This window comes from Melospiza georgiana, chromosome Z, assembly GCF_028018845.1.
Source record: "Melospiza georgiana isolate bMelGeo1 chromosome Z, bMelGeo1.pri, whole genome shotgun sequence".
Lineage (NCBI taxonomy): Eukaryota > Metazoa > Chordata > Aves > Passeriformes > Passerellidae > Melospiza > Melospiza georgiana.
Genome location: NC_080465.1, coordinates 44,088,450 through 44,113,377, shown reverse-complemented (window position 1 = coordinate 44,113,377; position 24,928 = coordinate 44,088,450). Strand labels below are relative to the sequence as shown.

General features: G+C 36.2%; 1 protein-coding gene across 2 annotated transcripts in view; it reads right to left on the bottom strand.

Annotated features, from left to right (window-relative positions):
- TENT2 (terminal nucleotidyltransferase 2) overlaps nucleotides 1-24,928 on the bottom strand; it is a 41,802-nt gene that overhangs the window by 3,606 nt on the left and 13,268 nt on the right. The window contains exons 9-14 of one of the 2 annotated variants that reach the window (XM_058043527.1): nucleotides 24,251-24,327; nucleotides 20,966-21,094; nucleotides 18,843-18,886; nucleotides 12,905-13,041; nucleotides 6,039-6,130; nucleotides 708-787 (exon numbers count right to left, since the gene is read on the bottom strand). In XM_058043527.1, the coding sequence (XP_057899510.1) occupies nucleotides 708-787; nucleotides 6,039-6,130; nucleotides 12,905-13,041; nucleotides 18,843-18,886; nucleotides 20,966-21,094; nucleotides 24,251-24,327 (559 nt within the window). Of the gene's footprint in view, nucleotides 1-707; nucleotides 788-6,038; nucleotides 6,131-10,300; nucleotides 10,418-12,904; nucleotides 13,042-18,842; nucleotides 18,887-20,965; nucleotides 21,095-24,250; nucleotides 24,328-24,928 lie in introns of those variants that run through there. The other variant, XM_058043528.1, reaches the window with a different exon arrangement.

Here is a 24,928-nt window from a genome sequence, read left to right as displayed (position 1 = left end):
GGAAGCCACTAATCCCTAGACATACCTACATAAAAAATAGTCAGAGATCTCAGAAAGCTAGAATTTGAGTTGCAATACCTATGCAAGGCCTATGATGGGAGAGAAGTACAAAAGAGTTGATAGCAAAAATTTTCAGAAAAATGCTTAACCAAAGTCTTAATTTTTCCTTGTTTCAAAGTGTCCTTTCATCCCCTTCTAGGACAGTAAAAGTTCATGTTTGAACTACTCATGTTCTAAAATTATGAGTGTGATCTCCCTAAAGAAAAGTACCCATCTAAGTAAGTTATCAAAAATCAGAAAACCCCCATTATTTTGGTGGTGATATTTATTAAAAAAGGGGATTGCAAGAAGAATAAAATATTATCTATTGCCACTCAAATAATGTAGAAATAAATAATAAATGAAAACAAAATTGTAACTTTAAAAGTCTTAACCACTGTTAGAATTTTACACACACAAGACAATCTAAGATAGAGGGTTTTTACTAGTTTGAGTACCCATTTCAGTGTAAATCTGAAGTTTAATGGTAGACATTAAAGAATATTCTTAAATGATCCACATATTTTTAAAAACATGCATTTTTACTACTTACAGTACAAACTATAAAACATCAGAAACAGGCAGGTTTAATGACTAGCATTTTCAAGATAGTAAATCTATATTGAAAAACAAAGTGACCAGAAAAATTACATGAGATTACTTTTTACCTGTACAAGTTCACCTGTGATCATATCAAACTTCTGTTTCTCATGTACAGCTCTAGCAGTATTTGTCCCATCAAAGGGCTCTGCAAGATCAAAATCAAACATGAAAACTTAAAGAAATCTAGAGTTGGTTATCTCTGCTAACAAAGCAGGGTCAAGCATACAACTGCTTCCCAAAAGTGCTTTAAATACTCAATTCCTCTTTAGTTCTCATGCTTTCTTTCTATGTAACATTTATCCAAAAAAACCCAAACAAAAACTAGACTAAACGAACCAATAACACAAAAAGAACTGCCCCACCACAAGAACAAGAAAACCCAAGACAAAACAAACAAACCAGTAAAAAGGAAGAGGGAATTGACAACAACAACAAAAAAAACCCAACCACCAAAAAACCCCGAAACCCAAAAAAACAAAAAAAACCCCCCAAAACCAAAACACTGAATTCTCTGAATGCTCTGAATAGAGAACACTGACAGATAGACAAAGCCGAGCAGTGTAGATGACACTACAAGACAGGATGCCATCCAGAGGCATATGGACAAATTTGTGCAGTGGGCCCATGCGAATCTCATTAAAGTTCAACAACTGCAAGTGCAAAGTGCTGCATCTGAGTCGGGACAATCCCAGACACGATTACAGACTGGAAGAAGTCACTGAGAGCTGCCCTGCCCAGAAGGAGTTGGGGGTGCTGGTGGCTGAGAGGCTGGACATGCCCCAGCCACGGGCACTGCCAGCCCAGAGAGCCACACGTGTCCTGGGCTGCATCCAGAGCAGGGTGGGCAGCAGGGCAGGGAGGGGATTCTGCCCCTCTGCTCTGCTCTGCTGAGACCCCACCTGCAGGGCTGCATCAGCTCTGGGCTCCCAGCACAGCAAGGACAGGGACCTGCTGGAGGGAGTCCAGAGGAGGCCACAGAGATGATCAGGGGGCTGGAGCACCTCTTCTGAAAGGACAGACTGAGAGAACTAGGGTTGTTCCACCTAGGGAGAAGACTCTGGGATGGATCTCATAGCACCTTCCAGTATGTAAATGGGGCCTGCAAGAGAGCTGGAGAGGGACTTTTCTCAACAGCATGTTGTGATAGGACCAGATAGAATAGGTTTAAACCAAAAAGGGCAAGCTTAAGACTAGATAATAGGAAGAAATTCTTTACTGTGAATGTGATGAGGCACTGGAAGACATTGCTTAGAGAAGCTATGGATGCCCCATCACCAGAAGTGCTCAAGGCCTGGCTGGATAAGGCTCTGAGAAAAGCGGTTTAGTGAAAGATGTCCCTGTCCATGGCAGGGGAGTTGGAAAGAGATGATACTTAAAAGTCTCTTCCAACCTAAACCATTCTATGATTCAATGAATGCTTTAATGATATGTAATTCCTCATAAACTCAGCTTATTATCTGTTGAAGCATACGATGATTGTGCTGAATTTATGCAGCAGTAATTATCTGCTACAGCTCAATAGTCTGTGATAACATATCAGACTATGATTTTGCATATTAAAATATTTTGAAACTTATTACACATGAGACTCTTGGAACTATTCACTTTAGATTCATCTCATTCTACAGTTTCTCAGTGAAATACTGAGAATATAGTAAAATATTTAGTATAATTTTAATATAAGACATACCAACTGCTCATACCTTTATCACACCATACCTATTCTGCAATATTTGTTCATAAGTTAACCATTTGGGGATTCTACTTTCTAACTGATGACAAATAAATGTGACGTTAAATTAATTAATAGTTTGGAACTTTTTCAATTGCAAGATTGAAAAAGTAGTTCTTGCTACTGATAAGGTTGCCAACATTAAAGCAATTGATACTAAAAAATTATGATGCAGGGACTATGCATTACAGTATGCTACAAAACAGATTTTATAGTCTTTGTTTTTCCTTAATAGAGAACTATTTAAGTAATATTGTGTATTTCACACTGGTAGAATGTATGGAAGTCCTCAAGGACCACAGAAACACAGAAGTATTTGTCAGATCATGTAGATTTTTTTTGTCGAGTTGGTTATGAATTACTTTCATTCAGACAGTGATGTATAGCAAAATAAAGCATTACACAGACACCAGAAGGGCTTATACCTTTATGGGGACTGGAATTTCAAATTTGATATGTGCTCCATGGCTTTTTTATTCCTGCTAGCTATTTAAATTCACGAAGAAATTCTTTCATGCAATAAATGTTGTATTTAGCAATCTTCTAGAAGGATTCTCTTCAAACTACCTAGTTTTCAGTGGACAGTTACAGGCAGACTTCTTTTATTTCAGAATGCAACATACTTTGTGTTTAGAACAAAAACTGAAAACTAAACAAAACATACACAGTCCTCTAATATCAGTCCCATTATTTGAGAGTGATCTAGTATAATTAATAACTTCAGTTCACATATACTATGTGAACAAATACACCATTTCATTTGTGTATATAAATGTAATGGTAACTGCTTTTTTAATGCTAGGACCTTTATGTTGAGTCAAGCCATATTTATATTTTAAAGCCACAAGGGCTGAACTGTACAATCTTCTCAAACTATCAGTGGAAAAAAAGGCATTCCATTCACAAGAGCTAACTTACATCTTCCCTTTAATATTCCTGCATATTTACTGATTGTCAAAAGACAAACTGGTTCTCTGAAGCACAGCAAGAATAATTTTACAATCAGCTACTCTTTACACCACTATATTTTCTAACCATCAAGACAGTAAAGAGTTTGCTTGAAGTTATTTTCTTCACACACAGAGATGAGAATATTAAAGGAAAAAAGTAATACAGCTTTAACACTGATGCTTGAGGGAAAGACTAAAGGGAATCATTTTTCCAAACAAAAAACATGACATCACAGAGCTCCTGAACTGCTGCTAACCAAGCCCGAGGAATTATTTTTTTAATTATTTTTAGCATGTGGATCTGAAAGACTTGAAACTACAAATATGAATCAGGTACAGCTTAGGCGGCTTCTGTTTTGATTTCCCTAAATTATTATCAATGTAATTATCTCATAAAATTGCCACATTTCTAGATTTCCTATTTTCTAGCAGGACAGAAGTTGATATTACTTGATACAGACAAGATTTAAACTGAAACTAGAATAGTTAGTTGCCATTTAGAGCTTCTGACAAGGATTGTTCAAAATATTATCTAAAAGCAGGGCTGTCTGTATCTCTGTATCCCCATCATGGTAAAAGCCTATCATATTTTTAAGTGTCTGGAAAGAGTATCTCTACTATATTTGTTTCTCTAACAGCAGAAATACATGTGAGAATCAGCCTTAAGGCCCATAACATTTAAAACATAATACAGTTTTTCTTGAGCTAATCTAAATACAGTACTATAAGCAGAATTGTGGAAACTTGCACCGACTTGTGTAATCTATCAACAAATACATTTTAGATATTTAAAAATAAATCCAATAGTACCAATTACTGAAATTTTATTCTGTGAACAGGAAAATTTGACAAAGACTTGGAAAACAGAATATATTGGCATGTTTACCTAACTTTTGCAATCTTCTTCTCAAGTACACAGAAATTTATGTACATACTTTGTTAACCCAGTTCAGTTTAACAGCTGTTATAAACATGAAGTCTACTTTGAGCAAAAGTAGATTTTATTTTTCCCTCCCAAATCAGAAGTAAAAAAGATGGTTTGTGAGGCTAAACCCACTAAGTCTTGAACCAAGGAAGGAATCAGATATGCCACCTATAGATAATTTTGACTTTTTTAATAGTTCAAAAGCAAACGCATTAAGGAAAAGTTCTGTGAAATCAATCTATGTTGATGTATATTCTATTTTTCAGCCTGGTAGAAAGAGAACCTAATTATTCAACCACTTTGTAATGTCATAAAATACTTGAGAGCTTCAAACACACAATGCCCTGCAACACAGTGGATCAGCATCACGTGACAGCAGCAAACATAGCAGCCCAGCATTCCCACCTCCCACATTCAGACAAGAGCCTTGGCAGTGCCTCACTACGCTATTCTGAATCATTTCAGCTGTGCAGATACTCTAATTCTCACCTTTCTCAACTCTAAGACCACAGAGTCGAATGCAACTATATTTCAGTGTGTTCTTCTTCTCCTATAACTGTTGACTTTTACCCAAAGGGTCAAATAAAGAATAAGAATCCCATCATGTGGCTTTACACTGACATTCATATGACTATGGCCAAGTCCATGAGCTCTGGACCACAGAATAACCAACTTCACATGCAGGTTAAGTTGATTGAAGGTGATTCTCTGCACAGAGCAGCACAAATGCAGGAAAGTACATACATACCTCAACCCTAAACCTTATCAATCTTGAAGAATGTCTGTTCACCCACAGATGAACAGACTTATTCTCCTCCTTGCCCAGCAAAATCTTCTCAGTCTAACAACTTTCCTCACACCATTTGTCTCCCCTTCAAGTTATATTCCTATTTCATCCTATGACGTCAACCCTTGATATCCTAACAGCCTTCATTACTTTGAAGCCAGGACTCAGGCCACCTCTCCCTTTGTGACAACTGTTTCCAGTTACCCAGCAACTCTCAGTCCCTTCAGTCTGTCCTCATTCTCCTAACATCTCAATCCTTCTCTTGGCTTATCATCTTCTCTTTCCTTACTGCAAGCTTCATCTCCTATGTATGCTTACCTGCTCATCTTCTCCATGTACATTCCCCGTGGCAGCTGAAAGGTGTCACTAGCACATGAATCTGGTTGTCTGTATAGTGCTCCTACTCAATTCTGCACTGAGACAGCTGAGACCTGCAACTCCAACAGGTAGCCTGGGTTTACCCTCCAGTTCTGGAAGGCATCATGTAGTCTCTGCACAAAGCCTATGTCCACTAGCCAGCCAAAAATAGTACCCACAAGGAGATCAACGTACACATAAACTGGTCAGTGCAATGCCAGAACATTGCAAGAACAAATAATATTCTTCAAGAATAATCTGAGTATGTGCCTGCTGTGTTTTTTCAGAAGTTCTAACTTGGCAAAACTGACAACTATTTTTGTGGAGCAGAAAAAAACACACTACTGGCATAAAGGCTATTCCTTATCAAAATCCTAAGCCCTGTTCCAAAAGTAACAGGGCAATGAGTGCTCTTAAAGAAAAGGTCAGGAGTACTATTTTTAAACACTTTAGAGCTTAAAGCTTCCTTCTCAAATGTTTTTGACGGGCCTGTTTACAACTACTTACATTGGTTATACTTCCTTCTCTACATAATGCATACATGCAATATATTTCTCAAAACACAACCAAGGCAAAGTTTAATTGATAGATTTTTGTATTTAATGACTTAACGCTTAAAAACTATAATGCAGCTTCACGTATTACCTTCTACACAAATAAATTTGTTTCTCCATTCAATACCATCCGGTCTTGCAATAGCCTTGGCCTCACGAACGGATATCATCTGATGGCTCCAACTAAAGAAAAAGAAAACAATTTGTAAAAAATTTTAACTCTTATTTATCTTCAAATTATCAGTTTATATTAAAAAATTGTCAGATTGCAATGTTACAAGTCTGGATATCACAGTATTTTATAATAATGAGTAATTTAGTTTAACATGATGAGTAGGAAACAAGAAAATTTTTCTACTAACAGAACTTCAAGTACAAAAAGCATCTCCAAAACAGAGCATTACAGCTATCCATGAGTAACATATATTCACAGTGGAATTTTTCTACTAACAACATCAAACTTTGTGACAATTTACATTGTGACCTACATTTATTTCCAAGCTCAAAATAAAATACAGGGTCAAATTTTTCAGAATTTTCTGTAGGAAGAAAAGGAATATATGGAATAATTGTAGACAAGTCACATACTGCATTCCATAAACAACACTCAGTATAAAGATATGTAGAAATAATTTGCTCATAGGCCTTCCTTGTGCAAGGAACCTATTACTAGAAAGTTTCAGTATATGATGGATTTTAGATCTGCAAGTACAACAACTCTCTACCACTTTCTGCAGGCAGCTTTACAACAAAACATGGAAATTACCACATTTAAACAGGAACAGCAGGTAGATTATAGGGCCTTTTGATGTGCCATCATCTTTATAACACTTGGCACAACAATATCCCAAACATAATGGAAGCCAAAAAAACCCTCACTTCCAGTTTTATGTTCCCATTTACCTAGCCACCTTTCAGCTGCTTTCAGGTAAAGAGGGCAGCTCATCCTGCATGCCATCATGTCCCATATCCAAGACAGTCATGGGACTAAGCCCAGCCAGCAGGAGTTTATGAAAGGCAGATCCTGACTGACCAACCTGATCTCCTTCTGTGGCAACATGGATATGGGAGGGCTGTGGATGTAGTCTGCATGGACTTTAGGAAAGCCTTTGACACCATTTCCCACAGCATTATCCTTGAGAAACTGGCAGCTGACAGCCTGGGCAGGTGCACTTTTCACTGAATGAATAACTGGTGTTATTCAGAGAGTGGTGGTGAATGGAGTTACATCCAGTTGGTGTTCAGCCACCAGTGCTGTTCCCCAGGGCTCAGTACTGGGGCCAGTCCTGTTTAACATCTTCACCAGTGATCTCATGGAGGGCACCCTCAATCAGTTCACAGGTGACACCAAGCTGGGTGGGAGTTCATCAGTTAATTCATCAGTTAAATCTGAAAGAATTCTGTCCTCCCTAGACCACAGATCTGCTGTTGTAACTCCATTAAGTCAACAATGACAAGAGAGCTAAAAATCCTGACTGTAATTTTACAAGTTATCTTGAATACAACTCATAATTAAAACCTCCTATGGAGCTCAGTTGTTTCAATAGCTGTAATTCCACAGAACACAAATATTTAACACTATGAATAGGGCCTATTTTTAAAAAATGCAGGACACAGCACATGAAGAGATCTAGGATACCTCAGTGTGTATATTCAGCTTTCTGTTAATATATCCTTTAGAAAATTAGTAATGATGATCATCTTTTCTAGAATTCAATGTACACTAAAGCCTCCATTCTAACCCATAATACTTCCTCTCCTTAATTCCCACAGTAAATACCTTTGTGATAAATAGGAATGTCAAGCATCAAATAATTTCCTATCATGTCTTTTAATAATCAACCATCAATATAGGCTTAATTCAGATGAACTGCTCAAAAACCCCAAACACACACACACACACACACACATACACACACAAAAAGATAAGCCCCCCGTGCTTAGAGCATCAAACAAGCTTAAACTGCACCTCAAGAACACATGTTGCAAGCAGAAGCTTACAGTTTGCTTTTTTAAAAACCTTACTTAAAAATAAGAGATCCAGGTCAGTGGAGGAAGAGAGAAAGAGGAGCAAGAGAGAGCAAGAGAGAAAGAGAGAAAGAGAGAGAGTGACAGAGAAAGTCATGCAAAGAAGTCTTTGATGTGTATTTGGTTTAACAAGGCAGTACTGTTTCACTTGAAACAGAAATTCTTCTCTTGAATTGTTTTCTTCCTAGGCTATACTTGATCCCTCAGCAAAAATATAAATGCATTTATAATACACTAGTTCAGCAAAAAGCAACAAAAAATTGGCACTTCTTGCTGTTTAAAAAGCCTTTTATTTAAATTTGAAACTTAAAAGCCTTTTATTTAAAATTGAAATTTAAATTTGAAAACAACTCTTTTATCTGACAGTCATACAGAACTGTCTTGGTACCAAGATTATACTGAATTAGAAATTAATTATGAATAGCAAATTATTTGTGTGTCAATTTTAGCCACTTTGGCTTGCATATAATAACTTCATTGTTGCAAACATAAAGCAGATACTCTCCCGGCACACATTTTCTATGTGTGAGTTAACACTGCCATTTAAACAGCTACTTCAACTACCAATTACTTCTGTATTCACTGAATGCATTAAGTATGTCATCTTCATGGCAAAGGTAAGTATTTGAAAGGAGAAGACTAGAAAATTTCAGGTGTTTGTATGACTACAGTACAAACAGGATAAAAATCTTTTCTTTTCCAGAGCATTCTTACAAATCAAAGCCACTTGTGTACACACAGTAAGATGGATACAAGTTACAAATATATTTAATTCAATATAGTATTAAAAATTATCCCTTTATTACCTAACTCATTCTATTGTGAAAAGAGCTGCAAGCAACTTCTTTCTGAAATTTTATATTTTGTCATTAAAATGTAAGCAAGCTTTTACCATGTGCACCATAAACAAATCAGTGAATGATCTTAAACAACTGCTACTTAACCTGCCATGGTAAATTTAAGGGAAGTAATCACAAAGAATAAATTCAGGTGAGCAACGCCTTGCTTCAGGTCTCACTTTGTAAGGAGATACCCAAGTGAAAACCTGCTGCCTTCACTCACGGCTGCAGAACTGGAATCAGACACCTCCTTCAGCGGGGCCAGTAAACCCGTTTCCAAATACTTGCTTCGGGGAACATCTACACTTTTTTCTTGATTACATTCACTACTTAATCAGTGGACAATTTTAAATAGGTAAAGTTAAAATGAAGTCACTACCCTAGCCAGCTGTATCATAAGAAGCATTACACAGACTTGAACTCTAATGGCAAGATAAATATACAACCATAAAGGCAAAACAGGCTTTGCCATATAGGGTGTGCTATTCTAATACATGCTGCAATTTCGAAACCACGTTTTTTTGGGAACAGGGATAAAGAGGTACAAAAATTACTTCTTATGGACACACTGAAAACCCTAGAGTAAGACTCTGGAAAAATAATTTTCTGAAACATCTTATAGTCTAAATAAACAAAACAGTTTAAAGCATAAGGGAAAATAAATATAGCACAAGGACTTATGCATGGCTGCACAGGATGCAAAGCTCCTATTTCTTCCTTTGCTATACTCTTTAAGCCTATCTTGTCCTACATCAAGTAAAAAAAATCACTGATTTTAATTGAAATACATAATGGCCTTTGCTAGAGGGAGAAATTTAAAAGAATATATGTCCATTTTCTCTTAACTTCCTGATGATTACATGTAAAATAGATCAGTAGTTAAACATTCTAGACAGGTGGCTTCAATGGTTTATTCTGTTCAAAATTATGATCTTTACACATGATCTGATCATTCTTGATTGCATGCTGCCCATTCAGTAAAACGGTTCCTGTGTATCAAATCTGGTAGTGCATCCTACTCCACAGCTAGGAGCTTACAAAAATTGAAGTCACAATCTCTGAAGCAATCTTTTCATCAAACACACGACAATCCAACAGGGAAAGTTCAGTGGCTCTGTACAGATCATAAAAATATAGCCTCATTTAACAGTCACACTGTCTGAAATACAATCTCAGAATTTTGGTGCATAAAGACACTAGTAAATGTTTCACAGGGAAAACAGTGAAAAAACTACTTATTACATCAAAGAAAAGGAACACTCACATTCTAACTAGTTTCTTCCATGAAAAACAGAACTATGAGAGCCCTGTGTTGGCTGTATTTGCAAGCTGAACATGAGCCAGCAGTGCCCTGGCAGCCAGGAGGGCCACCTATGCCCTGAGGGCATCAGGGACAGCATCAGCAGCCGGGCAGGGAGGGATTGTCCTGCTCTGCTCTGCTCTGGGATGGCCTCACCTCGAGTGCTATGAACAGTTCTGGGTGTCACAGTATAGGAAAGACATGAAGCTATTGGAGAGTGTTCAAAGCACAACCACAAGGACCACGAAGGGCTTTGAGGAGAAGCTGTACGAGGAGTGGCTGTGGTCACTTGGTCTGTTCTGCCTAGAGAAAAGGAGACAGAGGAGACCTCATTGCAGTCTGCAACTTCCTCATGAGGGGAAGAGGAGGAGCAGACCTTGATCTCTTCACTCTCATGACAGGACTTAAGGTAACAGCATGAAACTGAGTCAGGGGAAGTTTAATTTGGATATTAGGAAAGTATTTTTTACCCAGAGGTTGGGCACTGGAACAGGATCCCCAGGGAAGTGGTCACAGCACCAGCCTGACAGAGCTCAAGAAGTGTTTGGACAATGCATCTTAGGGATGATCCCATGCAGGGCCAGGAGCTGGATTTCAATTTTCCTGATGAGTCCCTTCCAATCAAGTACATTCTATTACTCTGTGATTCTATGTATTTCATTCCTACCCTCATTCTCATTTGTACTGTTGTTTCCATCAGCAACTTCAAAGGAAAGATGAAAGGTCCTGTGGCTAGCATGAGACTTTTACTTTCACTGGCTGGCTATCACACACACAAAACATTTTAAACACCATGTTCATGTTTCTCCCTGTGGTGCACTAATTTGTCTTCTCCAGTCAATGAAACTAACATTGAATTTTACTATCAATCCTATTCCTTTCTAAGAGGATTTATAGTTGAAAGGGATACACAGATAAACTGTACACTTGAGTAAATTTTATTTCCATAGCAGAAAGAGTTAAAAATAATAAAGGCTGCGGCATTAAGTGCATAATTTCCTCAAATCACTTCTCAGCTATGTAGTAGCATTTTCAACACAGGAATTCTAATGGCTGTTTTTACTGGTATTTTCTTTTTTTTTAACAGAATATCACAAGTTAAATGATTAAATACTTAACAAATACTAAACACCAGAAGAACACATCAGGTGTTCATTTTATTCAGCTGTTTTTTGAAACATTTTCTTCTGCTGACATCAGCAACTATCCTATCTTCACTATCTACTTTTTCAAGCTTTCTTTTATCCAGAAGCTCCTCTGTATGTCTATGAATAGATCTACGCAGTATTTTTTCCTGATTTATAATCATCAGAAAAATAGTATTTAGGGATTGCAATTAGCTCAAACACTGATATTGCAGAATTTTTGGTCTGCATATGTCTTAGCATATCCCTTCCAATAGCAGACAAAAATTAAGTCACTCTGGACCAGCTACCAACTTAGGCACAAATCTGGTCTTGACTATGTTAACAAGCACCCAAAACTCAAAAAAGTCAAAGTAGGTATTTTTCCTGTAATTAGACCAGATCATCTCTGGTACTTTGCATAGGCAAACCAGAAAATTCCTTAATGGATAAGATATTTACTTTCATATAAAAGAAGATTAACAACTTGTACAGTCAAGTAGTAAAAGATTCATGTAGTATCCCACACAAACTAAGAATCTAAGGTTATCCCCCAGCACTGTCTTCTCATTTGCCTCTTTAGTAAACATCACCTTGTCAGCTGAAAAAACAAGTAGTCAGGAGAAACATTTTAGACAAAAGACCATTCTCTTATCTGCAGAGATCATTGAAAGAAAATTTCTTACATGAAAATCTTTCTGTCAGACTTAAGCATGCACAAAGTGCAGTTGGTTCATGCATTACTACAGGCCATAGGGATTTAGCTTACATATTTTACATGTGATACACACCCCAGAAATGCTTTAATGATTTTATAGTCTTTCACTTCTTATATTAAAGTAAATTATGAACACTTCCAAAATTATGCGTATCCAATTGTCTGTTTTGTTCTCTTATGATGCACGTAAGCAGGACAGCAACGTGCATGAAACAATTGCCTCAGATGTTATTTAGAAGATCTTTAAGCTGATTGAGATACAACCATTTGATATTTTATAGGAACAAGCATTTTTTCTAAGAAATTCAGAAGTACATGGGTAACAATTTGGCAAAACAGTTGTAATTTAAGGCTTTTTCAGATGTCCTCACTACTTAAGCCTTTTATATAAGGAAGTCCAGATGCCAAAACTGAACTCAGATTCTAGCAAACCAATAATGTGAGCGAAACAACTATACATGAGAGAATTCTACACTAGGTGAAGCCTGTACAGATCTATATTCTGATCAAAGTAAGGAGCCACCAGGCCAGTCACCTCCATTGACTCAAGTGCGACAAACGACAAGCACAGCCCTCAAGGTCCAAATAATTAATATCACAGTTGATGCCGTAAATGACAACTAAGAACAGACCTCACACATGAATAGGCAGTTACAGAATAGTGTAACAGTATAACAAACCCCAGCAATTTTAAAAGGACAAAGCTCTCTAACTTTTGGGAACTATTTTCCAAGAAAGAATGTGTAGCTGACACCTAGAAGGTGTCAGACAATTTACTGGCATTTCTACTGTCATTTAGCCTTTCCATTCATAGCCTTCCTCTCTCTCAGTTACCCCTCTTGCATTGCTGCTTTTCTTTCTTTCAAGTGTTATAAAGTGTTGCTATATTGAATAGAAGGAATCAAAGTTTCACATCTTCTAAACCACTAAAATCATCTTATTACTTACTCAAATTCTGTGGCATAATATTTGAAGAAGCCTATTAGCAAATCTCCAAGGCTTGATCCATTTTTTGAGACGTAAGGAGGAATGGTACGTGGCGCTTGATGAACAAAATGCAACTGCATGGTAGGATCAAAACACTCCTGTCAAAATAAAATCAGAGTGTGTATATTTCTCTCTATATATTTATATATATATATATATATATATATATATATATATATATATATATATATACACATACATATACACAGAGATAGCCTTAACCCAGATACATGTACTTTCCACAATAAGAAAGCTGCCTATTATTTGCTTATTATAAGATCAAGGACAAGCCAAGGACTATTCCTCTTCTGCCCCACTGAATACTAGTTACTCCCCCTGAACTCAGGTAGAATTATCTTGCACAGGAGCATACAAGATAAGGAATTTTAACATGGGGGAATCTTTGAACTAGACTTGCATTTAAAACCACAAAGTAAAAGCTGAGCCTGCACTGAGCTGACTACAGTTCAGCTGAGAAATACATAGGTGAAGTTAATGCACCTACTGTCAATTTCCCACAGCTTAACTGAAGTAGAGAAATAATCCAGAGGAAGGCCTACCATTGCTCCCAAGCACCAAGTTAAAAACTGCATACAAATGAACCTGCATCCACCCACAAAATAAAGACTGCAGGTATGACTTCCTCTAGCCAAGAAATAAAAAAAGCAAACACAAAAAACCTCCAAAAAACCCCCAAAAACCCAACAACCAACAAAAAGACCCCACCCACCAATGAAGTTATACAAAACACGTGAATACACAGAATGCTGCATTTCAGCTGAAGCATGCTTTTCTGTAGGGGAAGAGGGTGAGTATGATGGAGTAAGAAAAAATCAGGTTTGCTATAAAAAGAAGGCACCATTGCCAGCTTAAAAAGGAATACATAGAAAACTAAATACACATGGTTTTAAAACTGCCCTGCTGTTTCAGTGTTCATTGCATCCTTTAGGTTCTTGTGATAGACTGGGGTACATAGAAGTAAACATATCTCCTCTTGCTACAGGAACAATTTTTATAACTTGCTGATACCTGCTTTTAACACCATTTTACAGCAGTGTTGTGTGTTTTACTGAACTCAAGGTACACAGAAGCAAATATTACAATCAGATAAAGACACACATTTATTTAAATTTAGGAACCTGTTCACTCATTACTATATCTTCTTTCCCCTCCCCACCCATTCATTTTTTTATTTTTAAGAGTAGTATCAGGCGTGATTCAAACTTTATAGTACTAGAATAGCATAGAAGCACTACATAGTGTAGTATTATTTCCATGTCCACAGCTGGCAACTACTTCCTCTGAGAAAAGTACTGTTAAGTGACAACACCAGTAGGACTGGAAAGTCTGAGACTCCCATCTTCTTTCTCTCAGCTCCAGCAAAACCTCCTGGAACCTTGTGCAACACCTTTTGGGGAAAAAACAGCCACTTTTCTAGAGATATAAAAATTTCAACGGTTGATCTCATATGATAAAAATGTTATATGTAAAATATTATTTTAGTTCACAAAGCTCAGAATTTAACAGTTTCTAGTTCATCAGAAGACACCAAAACAATGGCAACACAGACATAAAAAGCAGATATGCAGTATACAAAGATCTAGAAAGAGCAGTTGTTCCAATGCCACATAGTAAATACAGTTTTAACCCGAAAGTTAATCAGAAAGATACTACAGTGAAAGTAATTCCTTGCCCATCCCCACAGAAAACTCAGGAAGAGTCAGAAAAATTGAATTTAGAATTAGCAGTATACCAGCTGAAGAAGAAACATACAAAGGAGGAGGGGAAAGGAAGAAGAAAATGGGCCACTGACCTAGGAAAATACAAAACAGAAGTGCAATGAAATTACAACAGATGTCTACTATGACTAGTAAGTGTTTGGAGGCAGTAGAAAAGGAAGACAAGATTAATTTTTTAAAACTTTGAATATTGAATTGCCTGAGAACCTCTCAATTGCAAGAGACTCTTGCCATCACAGCGAGGTTGGTAGCCTCGACAGCTAAAAAGTTAGGCTTTATTTTATTATTTTTTTCATAAAAATAAGCTATTTTTTTACTGGTAGACAATAAGATATCAGACAAATCAAAGATTTTCTCAATCATAAAGGCTTTTGCTTTCAAGCAAATACACGCATATTATTCTAGACACATGCATTAGTAAAAATACAGGCTACAGGCTATAGCAGTTAACTATTAAAACCCCCAACGACCTAGTTTAAGAGACACATGTAAGTAATTCTCATTTCCACTTGATTTAGTGGATATGTCACTATAAAAAATGCTCTTAAAAAGACAACTGAGTGTTGCAAAATAGAAGGCATAACTGATTGGACTTTTCTGGAAGAAAATAAGACTTATTAAGGGAAACAAAAGCAATGTATTAATCACATGTTTGTGATACTGTTGGTAGATTTATTTTTTGTGCATTGTGGGCTGTTGATTACCCCACAGAGAAGCAAAACCAAGTGTTTCACCTTTCTGAAATACAGAAAATTTGTTATTTAAGTTGCTATTACCATATTAGAAAGTTCTACACGTAAAACCAAATTAATTGCTACTTAAAATTGGCAATATTTAGTGACAGCTTCTGTCAAGATATACCATTATTCAATAATTCAATTACCAACAATGTAATTTAAGGTCATTTCTTAACAAAGGAATCACTCTATGTCCAGTGAACAAGAGGTCAGACCAGCTAAGGGATACCTAAATACTTTTTTTCTGCTTTGCCACAGACAACCCTGATAATCCCCTAGCTTCAACTCATCTCCATCCACCTGCTGTAAAACAAGGATAACAGTATTTTCCTTCCCACTAGAGGGACTCAGGGAATAACTACACAAACAAAATAAGGTACGGCTTACAGATTCTGCACATAAGTGAGGTTGCTAAAAAAATGTAATTTCAAAGCACCCTTGGAAGTACATTTTCTTTCCTTAACTTGCTCTAGGAGGCAAAAGATTCAGCTTCTATTAAAAACTAGTCCCTATTTCGCTTACTGTGTCTTTGCCTCAAGCTGTCATAAGAGACAGAAATTAGATTCAGGATCTGACTGAGCAACAAATACAAATGAGCTCTCCATTATTTTAAGATATCACAGAAGAGAGACCTGAAAGTTTTTTGCTTTTTTTGCTGGATCTCTAATTTTTACTTTGATTGGCTGATTTCTCAAGAAATACCAGTATTCAGCAACATGCTTCATGTTCAAGCTACATAATGCTTTTAAGTAAACTCATTCCACCTTACACACCGGAGAGGAACAAAAGTGTATATCAAAGTAAGATTTATATTTGAGTATTTTGATGTATAGTGAGTTTAACTCTGAATGTAGAAGATCCTTTGTTCAAAAAAATTTAATAGTTACATCAGCATAATGTCTTAACACACTTAAAATATTCTTTTCCCCAGTCCTATAAGCAAGGACTTAACTCATTTAAGCAAGGACTTAAATCTTTTAAAAGTGCAACTCAGTGTGAAGCTAACTGCGTCTTTCCAAGGGCTGACTCTCACGTTAAAGGCCACCCTTCCTTCTGCCCCACCCTTTGCAAGACATGACATGAAGCTGAAGCAGAAGAAACAAAAATGTGCTCATGCTAGAGTCCTTGAAGTTCAACATTCAGAGCACTCATGGAAACCCAATTTCATCTTGACTTCAATTAAAACACCAGACGTCTTGAAACAGTGGTGAGTCAGGCACAAGTTTCCTTGTGAGTGCCAGTGACAGCCACATTCACCAGCCACAATGGTTTAATCCACCACAGGTTCTCTAGAGATTAACCGTGAAGTACTGACATGGAAGCACATACTATACAGACTTCAAAACTCATGAATGCACTTGGTGGGCTATTGTCATCTACCTTACCTGGCTAGGGGGCATGGGAAGCCCCAGAATACAACCCTGCCTTTGATGTGGTCTGATACTCCCTTTAAACTAGTGGCTGCAAAACACATCAGCTTGGTGCCAGCTGGAAACTCCCCCACGACAATAGAATGCAAAAGTGGGCAAATCTGGTGGCTTTCCACGACTTCTCACCCTTCACATTTGTAGCAGGGATTCAGTGAGGCACAGAATCTGTCTTATCTGTCTTTTGTTTCCTCCCCAATGTAAGCATGTCTCTCCTATACGGTACCAAACAATTGATTTGATTTTGAAAAATTGTGGGTAGATGTACATAGGGAAGATGCAGTATGTTTTTATAGTTTTTGTATACAGACACAACTCTGACCAGCTATAATCATAAGAAAAATACATGGTTTCTTTTGACACTGAAATTTGCCTGTGTTCTTTAATTATTACTGCAAACCACAAGACCAAAATTGTTTTACTGTATTTTTCACTTTAAATTCCTCTGAAATATCAGTATTCAGAAATTTCAAGTTTCATAATTTTTAAACATTTAATTATACTCCTAATGGAGACAGTAGAACAAAAACATACTTGCAATTTGATTTGCAGTAAGCATGCATAAAATATTCTTCTAATCTTGTTAGCAATTCTAGCATATTTCATCCATTCTCCAAATATAAGAACAACAAAACCAAGGATAATCTATATCAGAAAAGGGCAAAAATGCAGTTCTTACAGCAGTGCTCACCTGCAAGTAATTTACCATTTTCACACAACATAAGATAAAACTTTGCATTTAGATTAATTAGATTTTTTAGCTTAAGGTACGGTCTACATTTGCTTTAATGACTGAAAGCATAAATACTTGTATAGTATTCTGAAGGTCTCCACAAAGTTCGAACACAACAAATATAAATATCTGAATTATAAATACAGAAGAGTCAAAAGTTGCCAGTTCTAAACACTTTTCTCTAAATAACATGCTACACAAAACTTAGAACACTACAGCACAAAAACTTTAAGGAAATGTAATTAGCAAATCTAGCAATTCAAAAGCCTATCAGATAAAGCTAAGGATACAAGAAAAGAAAGATAGTTTCAAAAGCTCTTCAGCACTCCCAGTGAAGAAACTAGACGGTATAGAATACCATAAAAAATGACAGGAAAAGATAAAGACCATAAAAATATAGCACAGGTACCCCTTATGCAGATTTACAATGCATAAATAAAGCTGCAGTGAATTATTGCCCAATGCTTTCTTTTGCATCTCAATTATCTCAATTACCCAAAATGGCCAACACCACAGTATTTTCTCCCTGCTGTTCAGCACCACTAAATATTTCCCGTTTGAGCATTTATTTGTAAATAAATTACAGCATAGAATTATTCAGCAACAGCACTTCTGTGCACAGGTAAATATTTAGGAGGGCAGTTTTTTCTTCTAAATATTTTTCTTAGATTAAATCTCACTATAACACTCCTAATTCTGGAGGGACCAAAGCATACTGATTCATCCACCTCTCCACAAATGAACAAAGTATGACCTGACTACAATAGCAAAGTTCCAAAAAAGTGCTTTCTTTTTGGATTGAAGTCAAATGTTGTGATGTCTCAAGTTTCCTTAGTAAACCATGTATCACTCACTTTCTGCATATGGAAATATCAGGCAACTCAAGAGCTGTAGGAAGGTATGGAATTCTGAAGCAACAGAGCTGAATGAAAAGGCACTAAACACATTAAGATACAGGAACCAGAAAGTTACAGCTGACACAGGAATACTTCTAGGCCAGCATAAAGAGAACTCGGTCCGTGGTTTTCATTAGCACTTTCTTCTAACTGTGTGTCAGATCTTCCCATACATAACAATTTTCATTAAAGAAATTATCAAAAGTAGCAAATAATTTTTTCACACCTAGGTCTGGAATATCAATGACCTGATCTACTGGAACTGTTAATTCAACTTAATCCAATTAGAGATAGTTAAGAATTCAAATATTTAGATAAGCAGGGTCACACACATATATGATATAGTAAATCCATAAGAAACACTTACTGGGTAATTTTTTTGGAGGGATGGAAGGATGGGTTCAGGTAAGGCTATAAAAAAAAAGGTCAAAATTGCTGTGATTCATGTAATTCACATGGAAGCAATAGCATATCAACTACACCAAAGAGTTGCATTGAAATTCTATCTTATAAAATTTAACAATAACTTCACTTTCATGCATTTCATAAAATAAGTTATTTGGCAAACATTTCTATTACTATATTTAGTACTGTACAGTACAATAGGACTTTTATTCAGCTAATGAAAGGTCTTACCAAGATACTACTATATGTAAAAGGCATGAAAAGTTCTATAACAGCTGGGTATAGCTTTATTTCTGAAGTTCATATTCAGAATTCATAGCTATGGGAAAATCATCTAGATTCCCTAAATGAAAAATTAGAGCTTCATTCATCTTTTTTCCTTACATCTAATACAATTCTACAGTTACTGCAGAAGAATGCGTTTTTCAGCTGCCAAGTATTACATAATGAGTCCCCCAATGTAACCTATTAAAAAATGCTTAACACACTTAGTAGGCATTGCCAGCAAAATTCCCACAAAATACACAAATACAGCCTAATAGTATTAGCTGGTCTGCTAAATGGCAAATATGTTATGAAGATCATGCCGTCATTAACAATACTAACAAACACAAAATTATCTAAATATTGGTTACTTTTATGAAACCATGGATTGAGAGTGCATCTATTGAACTATATAAATTAGATACATTAAAAAAAAATCACTCAGATGAGGTGGTCCTATAGATGAATCAAAATCCCAAAGTAATTACATCCTACTCAAGCAGCTATAGAACTGTCAGAGCACTCCTCAAACTAAGGCTTTAACATCATGTCTTCAGCATGGTTTAAGAAATTGGTCTACAATATTCACTATGGAAAATAACAAACTCTTGGTCTTGAACTCGGGACTTAGTTCACTCTTTTATAAGGTCTTACAGGCGAAGAGATGTCACAGAATCCTTTTCCCATAGGGTCTAAGAATCAGAATAGCAAAATTCTTAGAATGTGCTTGGAGTATCTTCAAAGAGTAGAATATACTATCAGGACTGCTAAGAAAATTACCACAGTTGCTTCAATAACATTTTTGTTTGTGAGTGTTCATCTTTCTGCACCACCTTGGATACTTTCCAGTTCTCTACCACACTAAATTAAAAGGCAACAAAATCTGAGCAAACAATCAAGGTGTTGTATCTAGGTGTGTATGCTTTAGTAAGTTTTACTAAGAGGATGGACGAGAGGGGAAAAATTACCACTTACCCCTAGCATTTGCCCTATGAGTTTGCTTTTCTTACTGTTCAAGTTAATTAGACATATTATCTGGAAGAAAGCTCATGCACAAGATACTGATGTATCTACAAAATAAACTGAAGCCACACTAAACTTGGGTCCAAAGACATCCACATAAGTATACGAATATGGAAATAAGTATAGAAAATAAATTTGCCTAGCAAAGGCAGGAACACTAGTGCAAAAGAAAGGTATTATTTTTTTCTCTCCGCAGTATCAACAAAAATACTATTAGAAATTCTAGGACACAGGCTATTTTCAGGAACATCACATGCATATAGCAGGAGAAAAAAGCTTAAAATCTGCATGAATAATACATCAGAACCTAAAAATCTGATGCTTAGATGCATGTACAGTGTACAGGGCCACACCTCAGGGTCTTTTTTTTCATGCTTTTTTTCCCCCCACAGAAAAGGCTGAGGAAGCACAGGTAGAAGGCTCCTCTTTGGTTTCTGGACTGCTGATCTTCCCAAGACAGCTGACTGATCACACCTTTGCATGAAAATGATTATTTGAACCCTTTTTTCCTCCTTCATAGAGAGCTGTGGCGGCTGCCAGAGAAGACTACAGATGACTATTTATGCATTTTTGTGAAGTAGTACTTGAGTTTATTTTATAGCTACACAGTGTCCTCCAGGTACATTTTTTTTCCAAACCTCTTTAAAGGTGGTAATTCTGTCTCCAAAGAGCAGGTCCACTTGTTAAAGACAAATGCAACACTAAAGAAATGGAGTAAAACTCACTTTACTTCAAACAGGGAAAACTACATCAATATGAACTTAAAAGGGACAGTTTAAACATGTAAAAAATACTTACTCTGTAAATAGTGCAAAACCATCAACACAAGACTATAGCTGCTTAAAGTACCACGACTGGCATCATTTATCTTACGAAAACTTGCCCACTTCTTAATTACAAGTACTAATGGACGAACTCGATTCTCAACTGCAAGTAAAATAAACACATCTCAAAAAAGTACATTTATCTAGATAGCAATTAATCAACATTTGCTCTTACTTATATTCTAAGGTTACATTCTGCAGGCATTTTATAGAATTTACTTACAGAATTCTCCAATTACTATCCATCCTATAAAAATCAAAATATAGTACTTGCATTTGCAAACAGCCTTTTGAATAGTAAAATCCGCAGACACACCACGAGAGGTATACTAGGAAATTTGCAAAGCATCTTTCTACTTCTAAGGACTCTCCAGTTCATTGTACCAATTTCCCCTGAAAAAATTTGCTGCCAGGACAGACCCTATGTTATTTTTTAATTTAGGCTATAAAAACTTTGAAGGCAGGGAAAAGAATTATTGTAGTTGGAGGACACAGCTGATTCTTAAGTTTACATCAGAATACATGACAGCAGTAATCCCTGTATACCAACACAAATTTTAAATTTGCCTTGTCCTCAATAGCTTTTCATGCAGATGACATGTTAGATACAATATGTCTTTAAATTAATATATATGCATTTCATGAGGAAAAACATATATACAGCCATATGCCATGTATGATCTTTTGAATTTCTGGTGAATATAGATAACCTTCTAATTGAAGTATTAATCTATGTAGGTGAATACCACCCACCACAAACTCCTGGGACTCTGCAGAATAGTTTATTATTTGCAGGTATGCAGAAGCAGATAATTAAAAAAAGCTTATACATTCTGGAGTGCTTTTTCTAACCTGACATCATCATACTAAGATTTTGTATTCTGCTTATCAGGACATGAGGACAAAAGACATCCTACAACTGTATCAGTTGGGGCGCTCTCTGTTATTCTGTAAAACTATCAAGCATGATTTTCTCACAACATATTTAGAGTGGCTCAGAACACATGCTGACGTAACTGGTACTCTTCTCAGAATTTATGTACTACTACATCTAGAACACCTTTTGGAAACAACCAAACTCCTTAACACCAATCACCTTATTCCTGACATTGCTCACCAGTGGTTAAACAAAAAATACAACTTAGTACACCAATTATGAGATGCCAAAAAAGTACTGTACAGATACCACATGAAGATGCATTAATTGGAATAGAATTTTTCCATGAGAGAAAAATGCAAATAGGTTCCAGTTTCAAACATCGCTATTTTGTGTCACAGCAGAAAAGATCTTTTTTAGTTGACCTCATTTTGAGATATTAAATTCTGTCTGCTGGTGCATGTAACTAGTACATGACAAAGTAAGTGTACAATATGGCAGTAAACTTTGTCTGATGGTTCAGTACAAGCTACCTCTCAAGAAAATGCTCAGTAATATTATTTGCACAAAGCTAAAAAGTCCAGCCTCCACTAACTGAAAAATATCTAGCAAAAACTGCTGATTAATCACAGACATGCCCCCTTCAACAAACTCCTGGTAACATAACAGCATAGACTTTGCCTTCTAGCTCTGCCTAATCTACCTACATTTTCTGTGGATGTTTTGTGTCAGCTTGCCTTATCATCCTTGATTTTCCTAGAGCACTCATGCACCCACACTGAAGAGTTAACTTCAAAACAGACAGAAGAGCATCCACAGAAATTTTTTGAGTTTTAGCTTTTTTATCATGTTCACTAAGATAGTCCCTTGTTTGCCTGAGCATCTAATTTGTTCCAATGGAAAACAGACAAATACATCTTCCACATTAAAGGTAATTTGATAATTTTTTCCCCTATTCAGGTTGAAGACCTTAAACTACACATGGACCTTCAACTACACATTTAAGTGAGCAGGATAATACATATAAGGCTATCTATCCCTGCTCATATGACTTATAAAAAGTACGGAGACAGTCTGATAAAAGCTTCCATTAAGATTTGTGTGCCCTATGTCACGTGAGTTTTCTGGTCTAAGGAAGACAAGACAGACAAGGTATATGCAGTATGATACTTAGGAAGGTCCAGAACATTGAGAAGACAATGTTTTCAATCACAGGTCTCCCTTTGCTATTAACTCACTCTTTGACCTCAAGAAATATTATTTGCCTTCACCAGGAAAGACGAAGTTAACTTTGCTGGCCTTATAAAAGTGAGCACCACAGCAGAACAGAAGAGAAGGTGCGATACTAGGACTGCTTCCACCACTCTTTTCCCATCTGGACTTGTCTGCCCTGCAGTGATTTTCTGACAAAAAACAATCTGTGACAGAAGCTACAAACAAGTATATCAACATTAGACTTCGTGAAGTGACTGCTCAATGATTACTTCCTAATATTTTTAGTACTTGGAAGCAAATCCTTTCCCAGCCCTAGACTTTCTTGAACGTATGAAGGAATTATGGTCAACCAACTGATCCAGGACAAGTTGTAGACTCTCCTAGTAACATGAATATGGAACACAAACTAGTTTGACTGAAATATTAGTAAAAATTAGTGAAGGCAGCTTCTATTGGTAACTGCCTACCCTAAATAGAAAGAAATTCCTTTATGCAAGAACTGAAGAAGAGGGTAAAGGAATAAATGCAAATGGCCTAGAAGAAAAAGGCTGAGGCACACTTCTTTATGTACTTATCTGACAAATGACATTGCAATGCTAAGAAAGAAACTCTTAGTTTACCACTAAGAGTGCTATTGTTATTACCTTCCTTTCACAAGGCTGTTTCACAATCTCTCCCTAAAATGCAAACTCCTGAGCAGACACAAACCAATTTTGATTCGGGATTAGTATAAATACTGAAGCAGTATTTTGGATTTTCCAAGCAAAGACTCTGCAACAGCAAATAGACATAGCTGCTATCAGCCATCCATACTGCCATTGGCTGTAAGGAAATAAAAGAAGCTGGAGATTATACCACTAGATAACCACTATTACCATGATCTTATTATCTGCAGGATACCTGAAGTAGGCCTTGTAGTAGATATATGGACCAGCATATGAAAAATATTTTTTATCTTCTGAATATTATAATATTTAGTTAAAAACATACAGCTGTTTTCTCCATGTATTTACAATGAGCAAGAAGGACTTATCTTAAAGCCACTTAATGTAGCTAAATAGGTAATTATATATATAGTAATTATTAAATTTTCATAAAATATCAATATCAAAATACAAACTCTAAAAGCAAAGTTTAAAGAAATAAGAAAATACAATAAAAACTTACTGAATGCATAGCTTCTCAGAAGGAATGTATTTCTTATACCTATCACATTGTTTACATTCAAGTCGAAATCCACATTGCTATTAGGGAGAAAAAAAAAATGAAGCATCATGGTATTTAATTTCTGATTGTTTACTACCTACTTTATGACAGATATAGAGAAAAGTAATTTTAATATTAAGCCATAGAAACGGTCCTCAGAGTTTTAAATGCCATGATTTAGTTTTGTTTATAGCACCTAAGCCACTTAAAGACTTGGACTCCTTTGTTATAAAGATGTTATTGTTGTTTTAAATGAAGAATACATGTAGATATAAATTTAGACTTTAGGACAACTTAGGATATCTTTTTTAATTTTTTACCAAATCTTTCTCCACCTATGCTTGCAATACATTATTTATTACAGAAAAACTTTTGATACCAGGAAGGATTCTCTGGGGTATTAGTTTAGGATGAACTGAGAAAGAGAACTGGAAGAGGTCAGAAGGTAAGATCAAAGGCTTGTCGGGAAGCAGAACCAGCATTAGAATAATTTCCTGGGAAAAACTACCAAAAAAAATATGGCAGGTCTTTAAGTGCAGTTGATCTTCTCTTATTTTTACAGCACTATAAACCCTCAAGTTTAAAGGTTATAAAAGAGAATAAATACAAACTGAATGCTTCCTCATTCACTGAATCAAA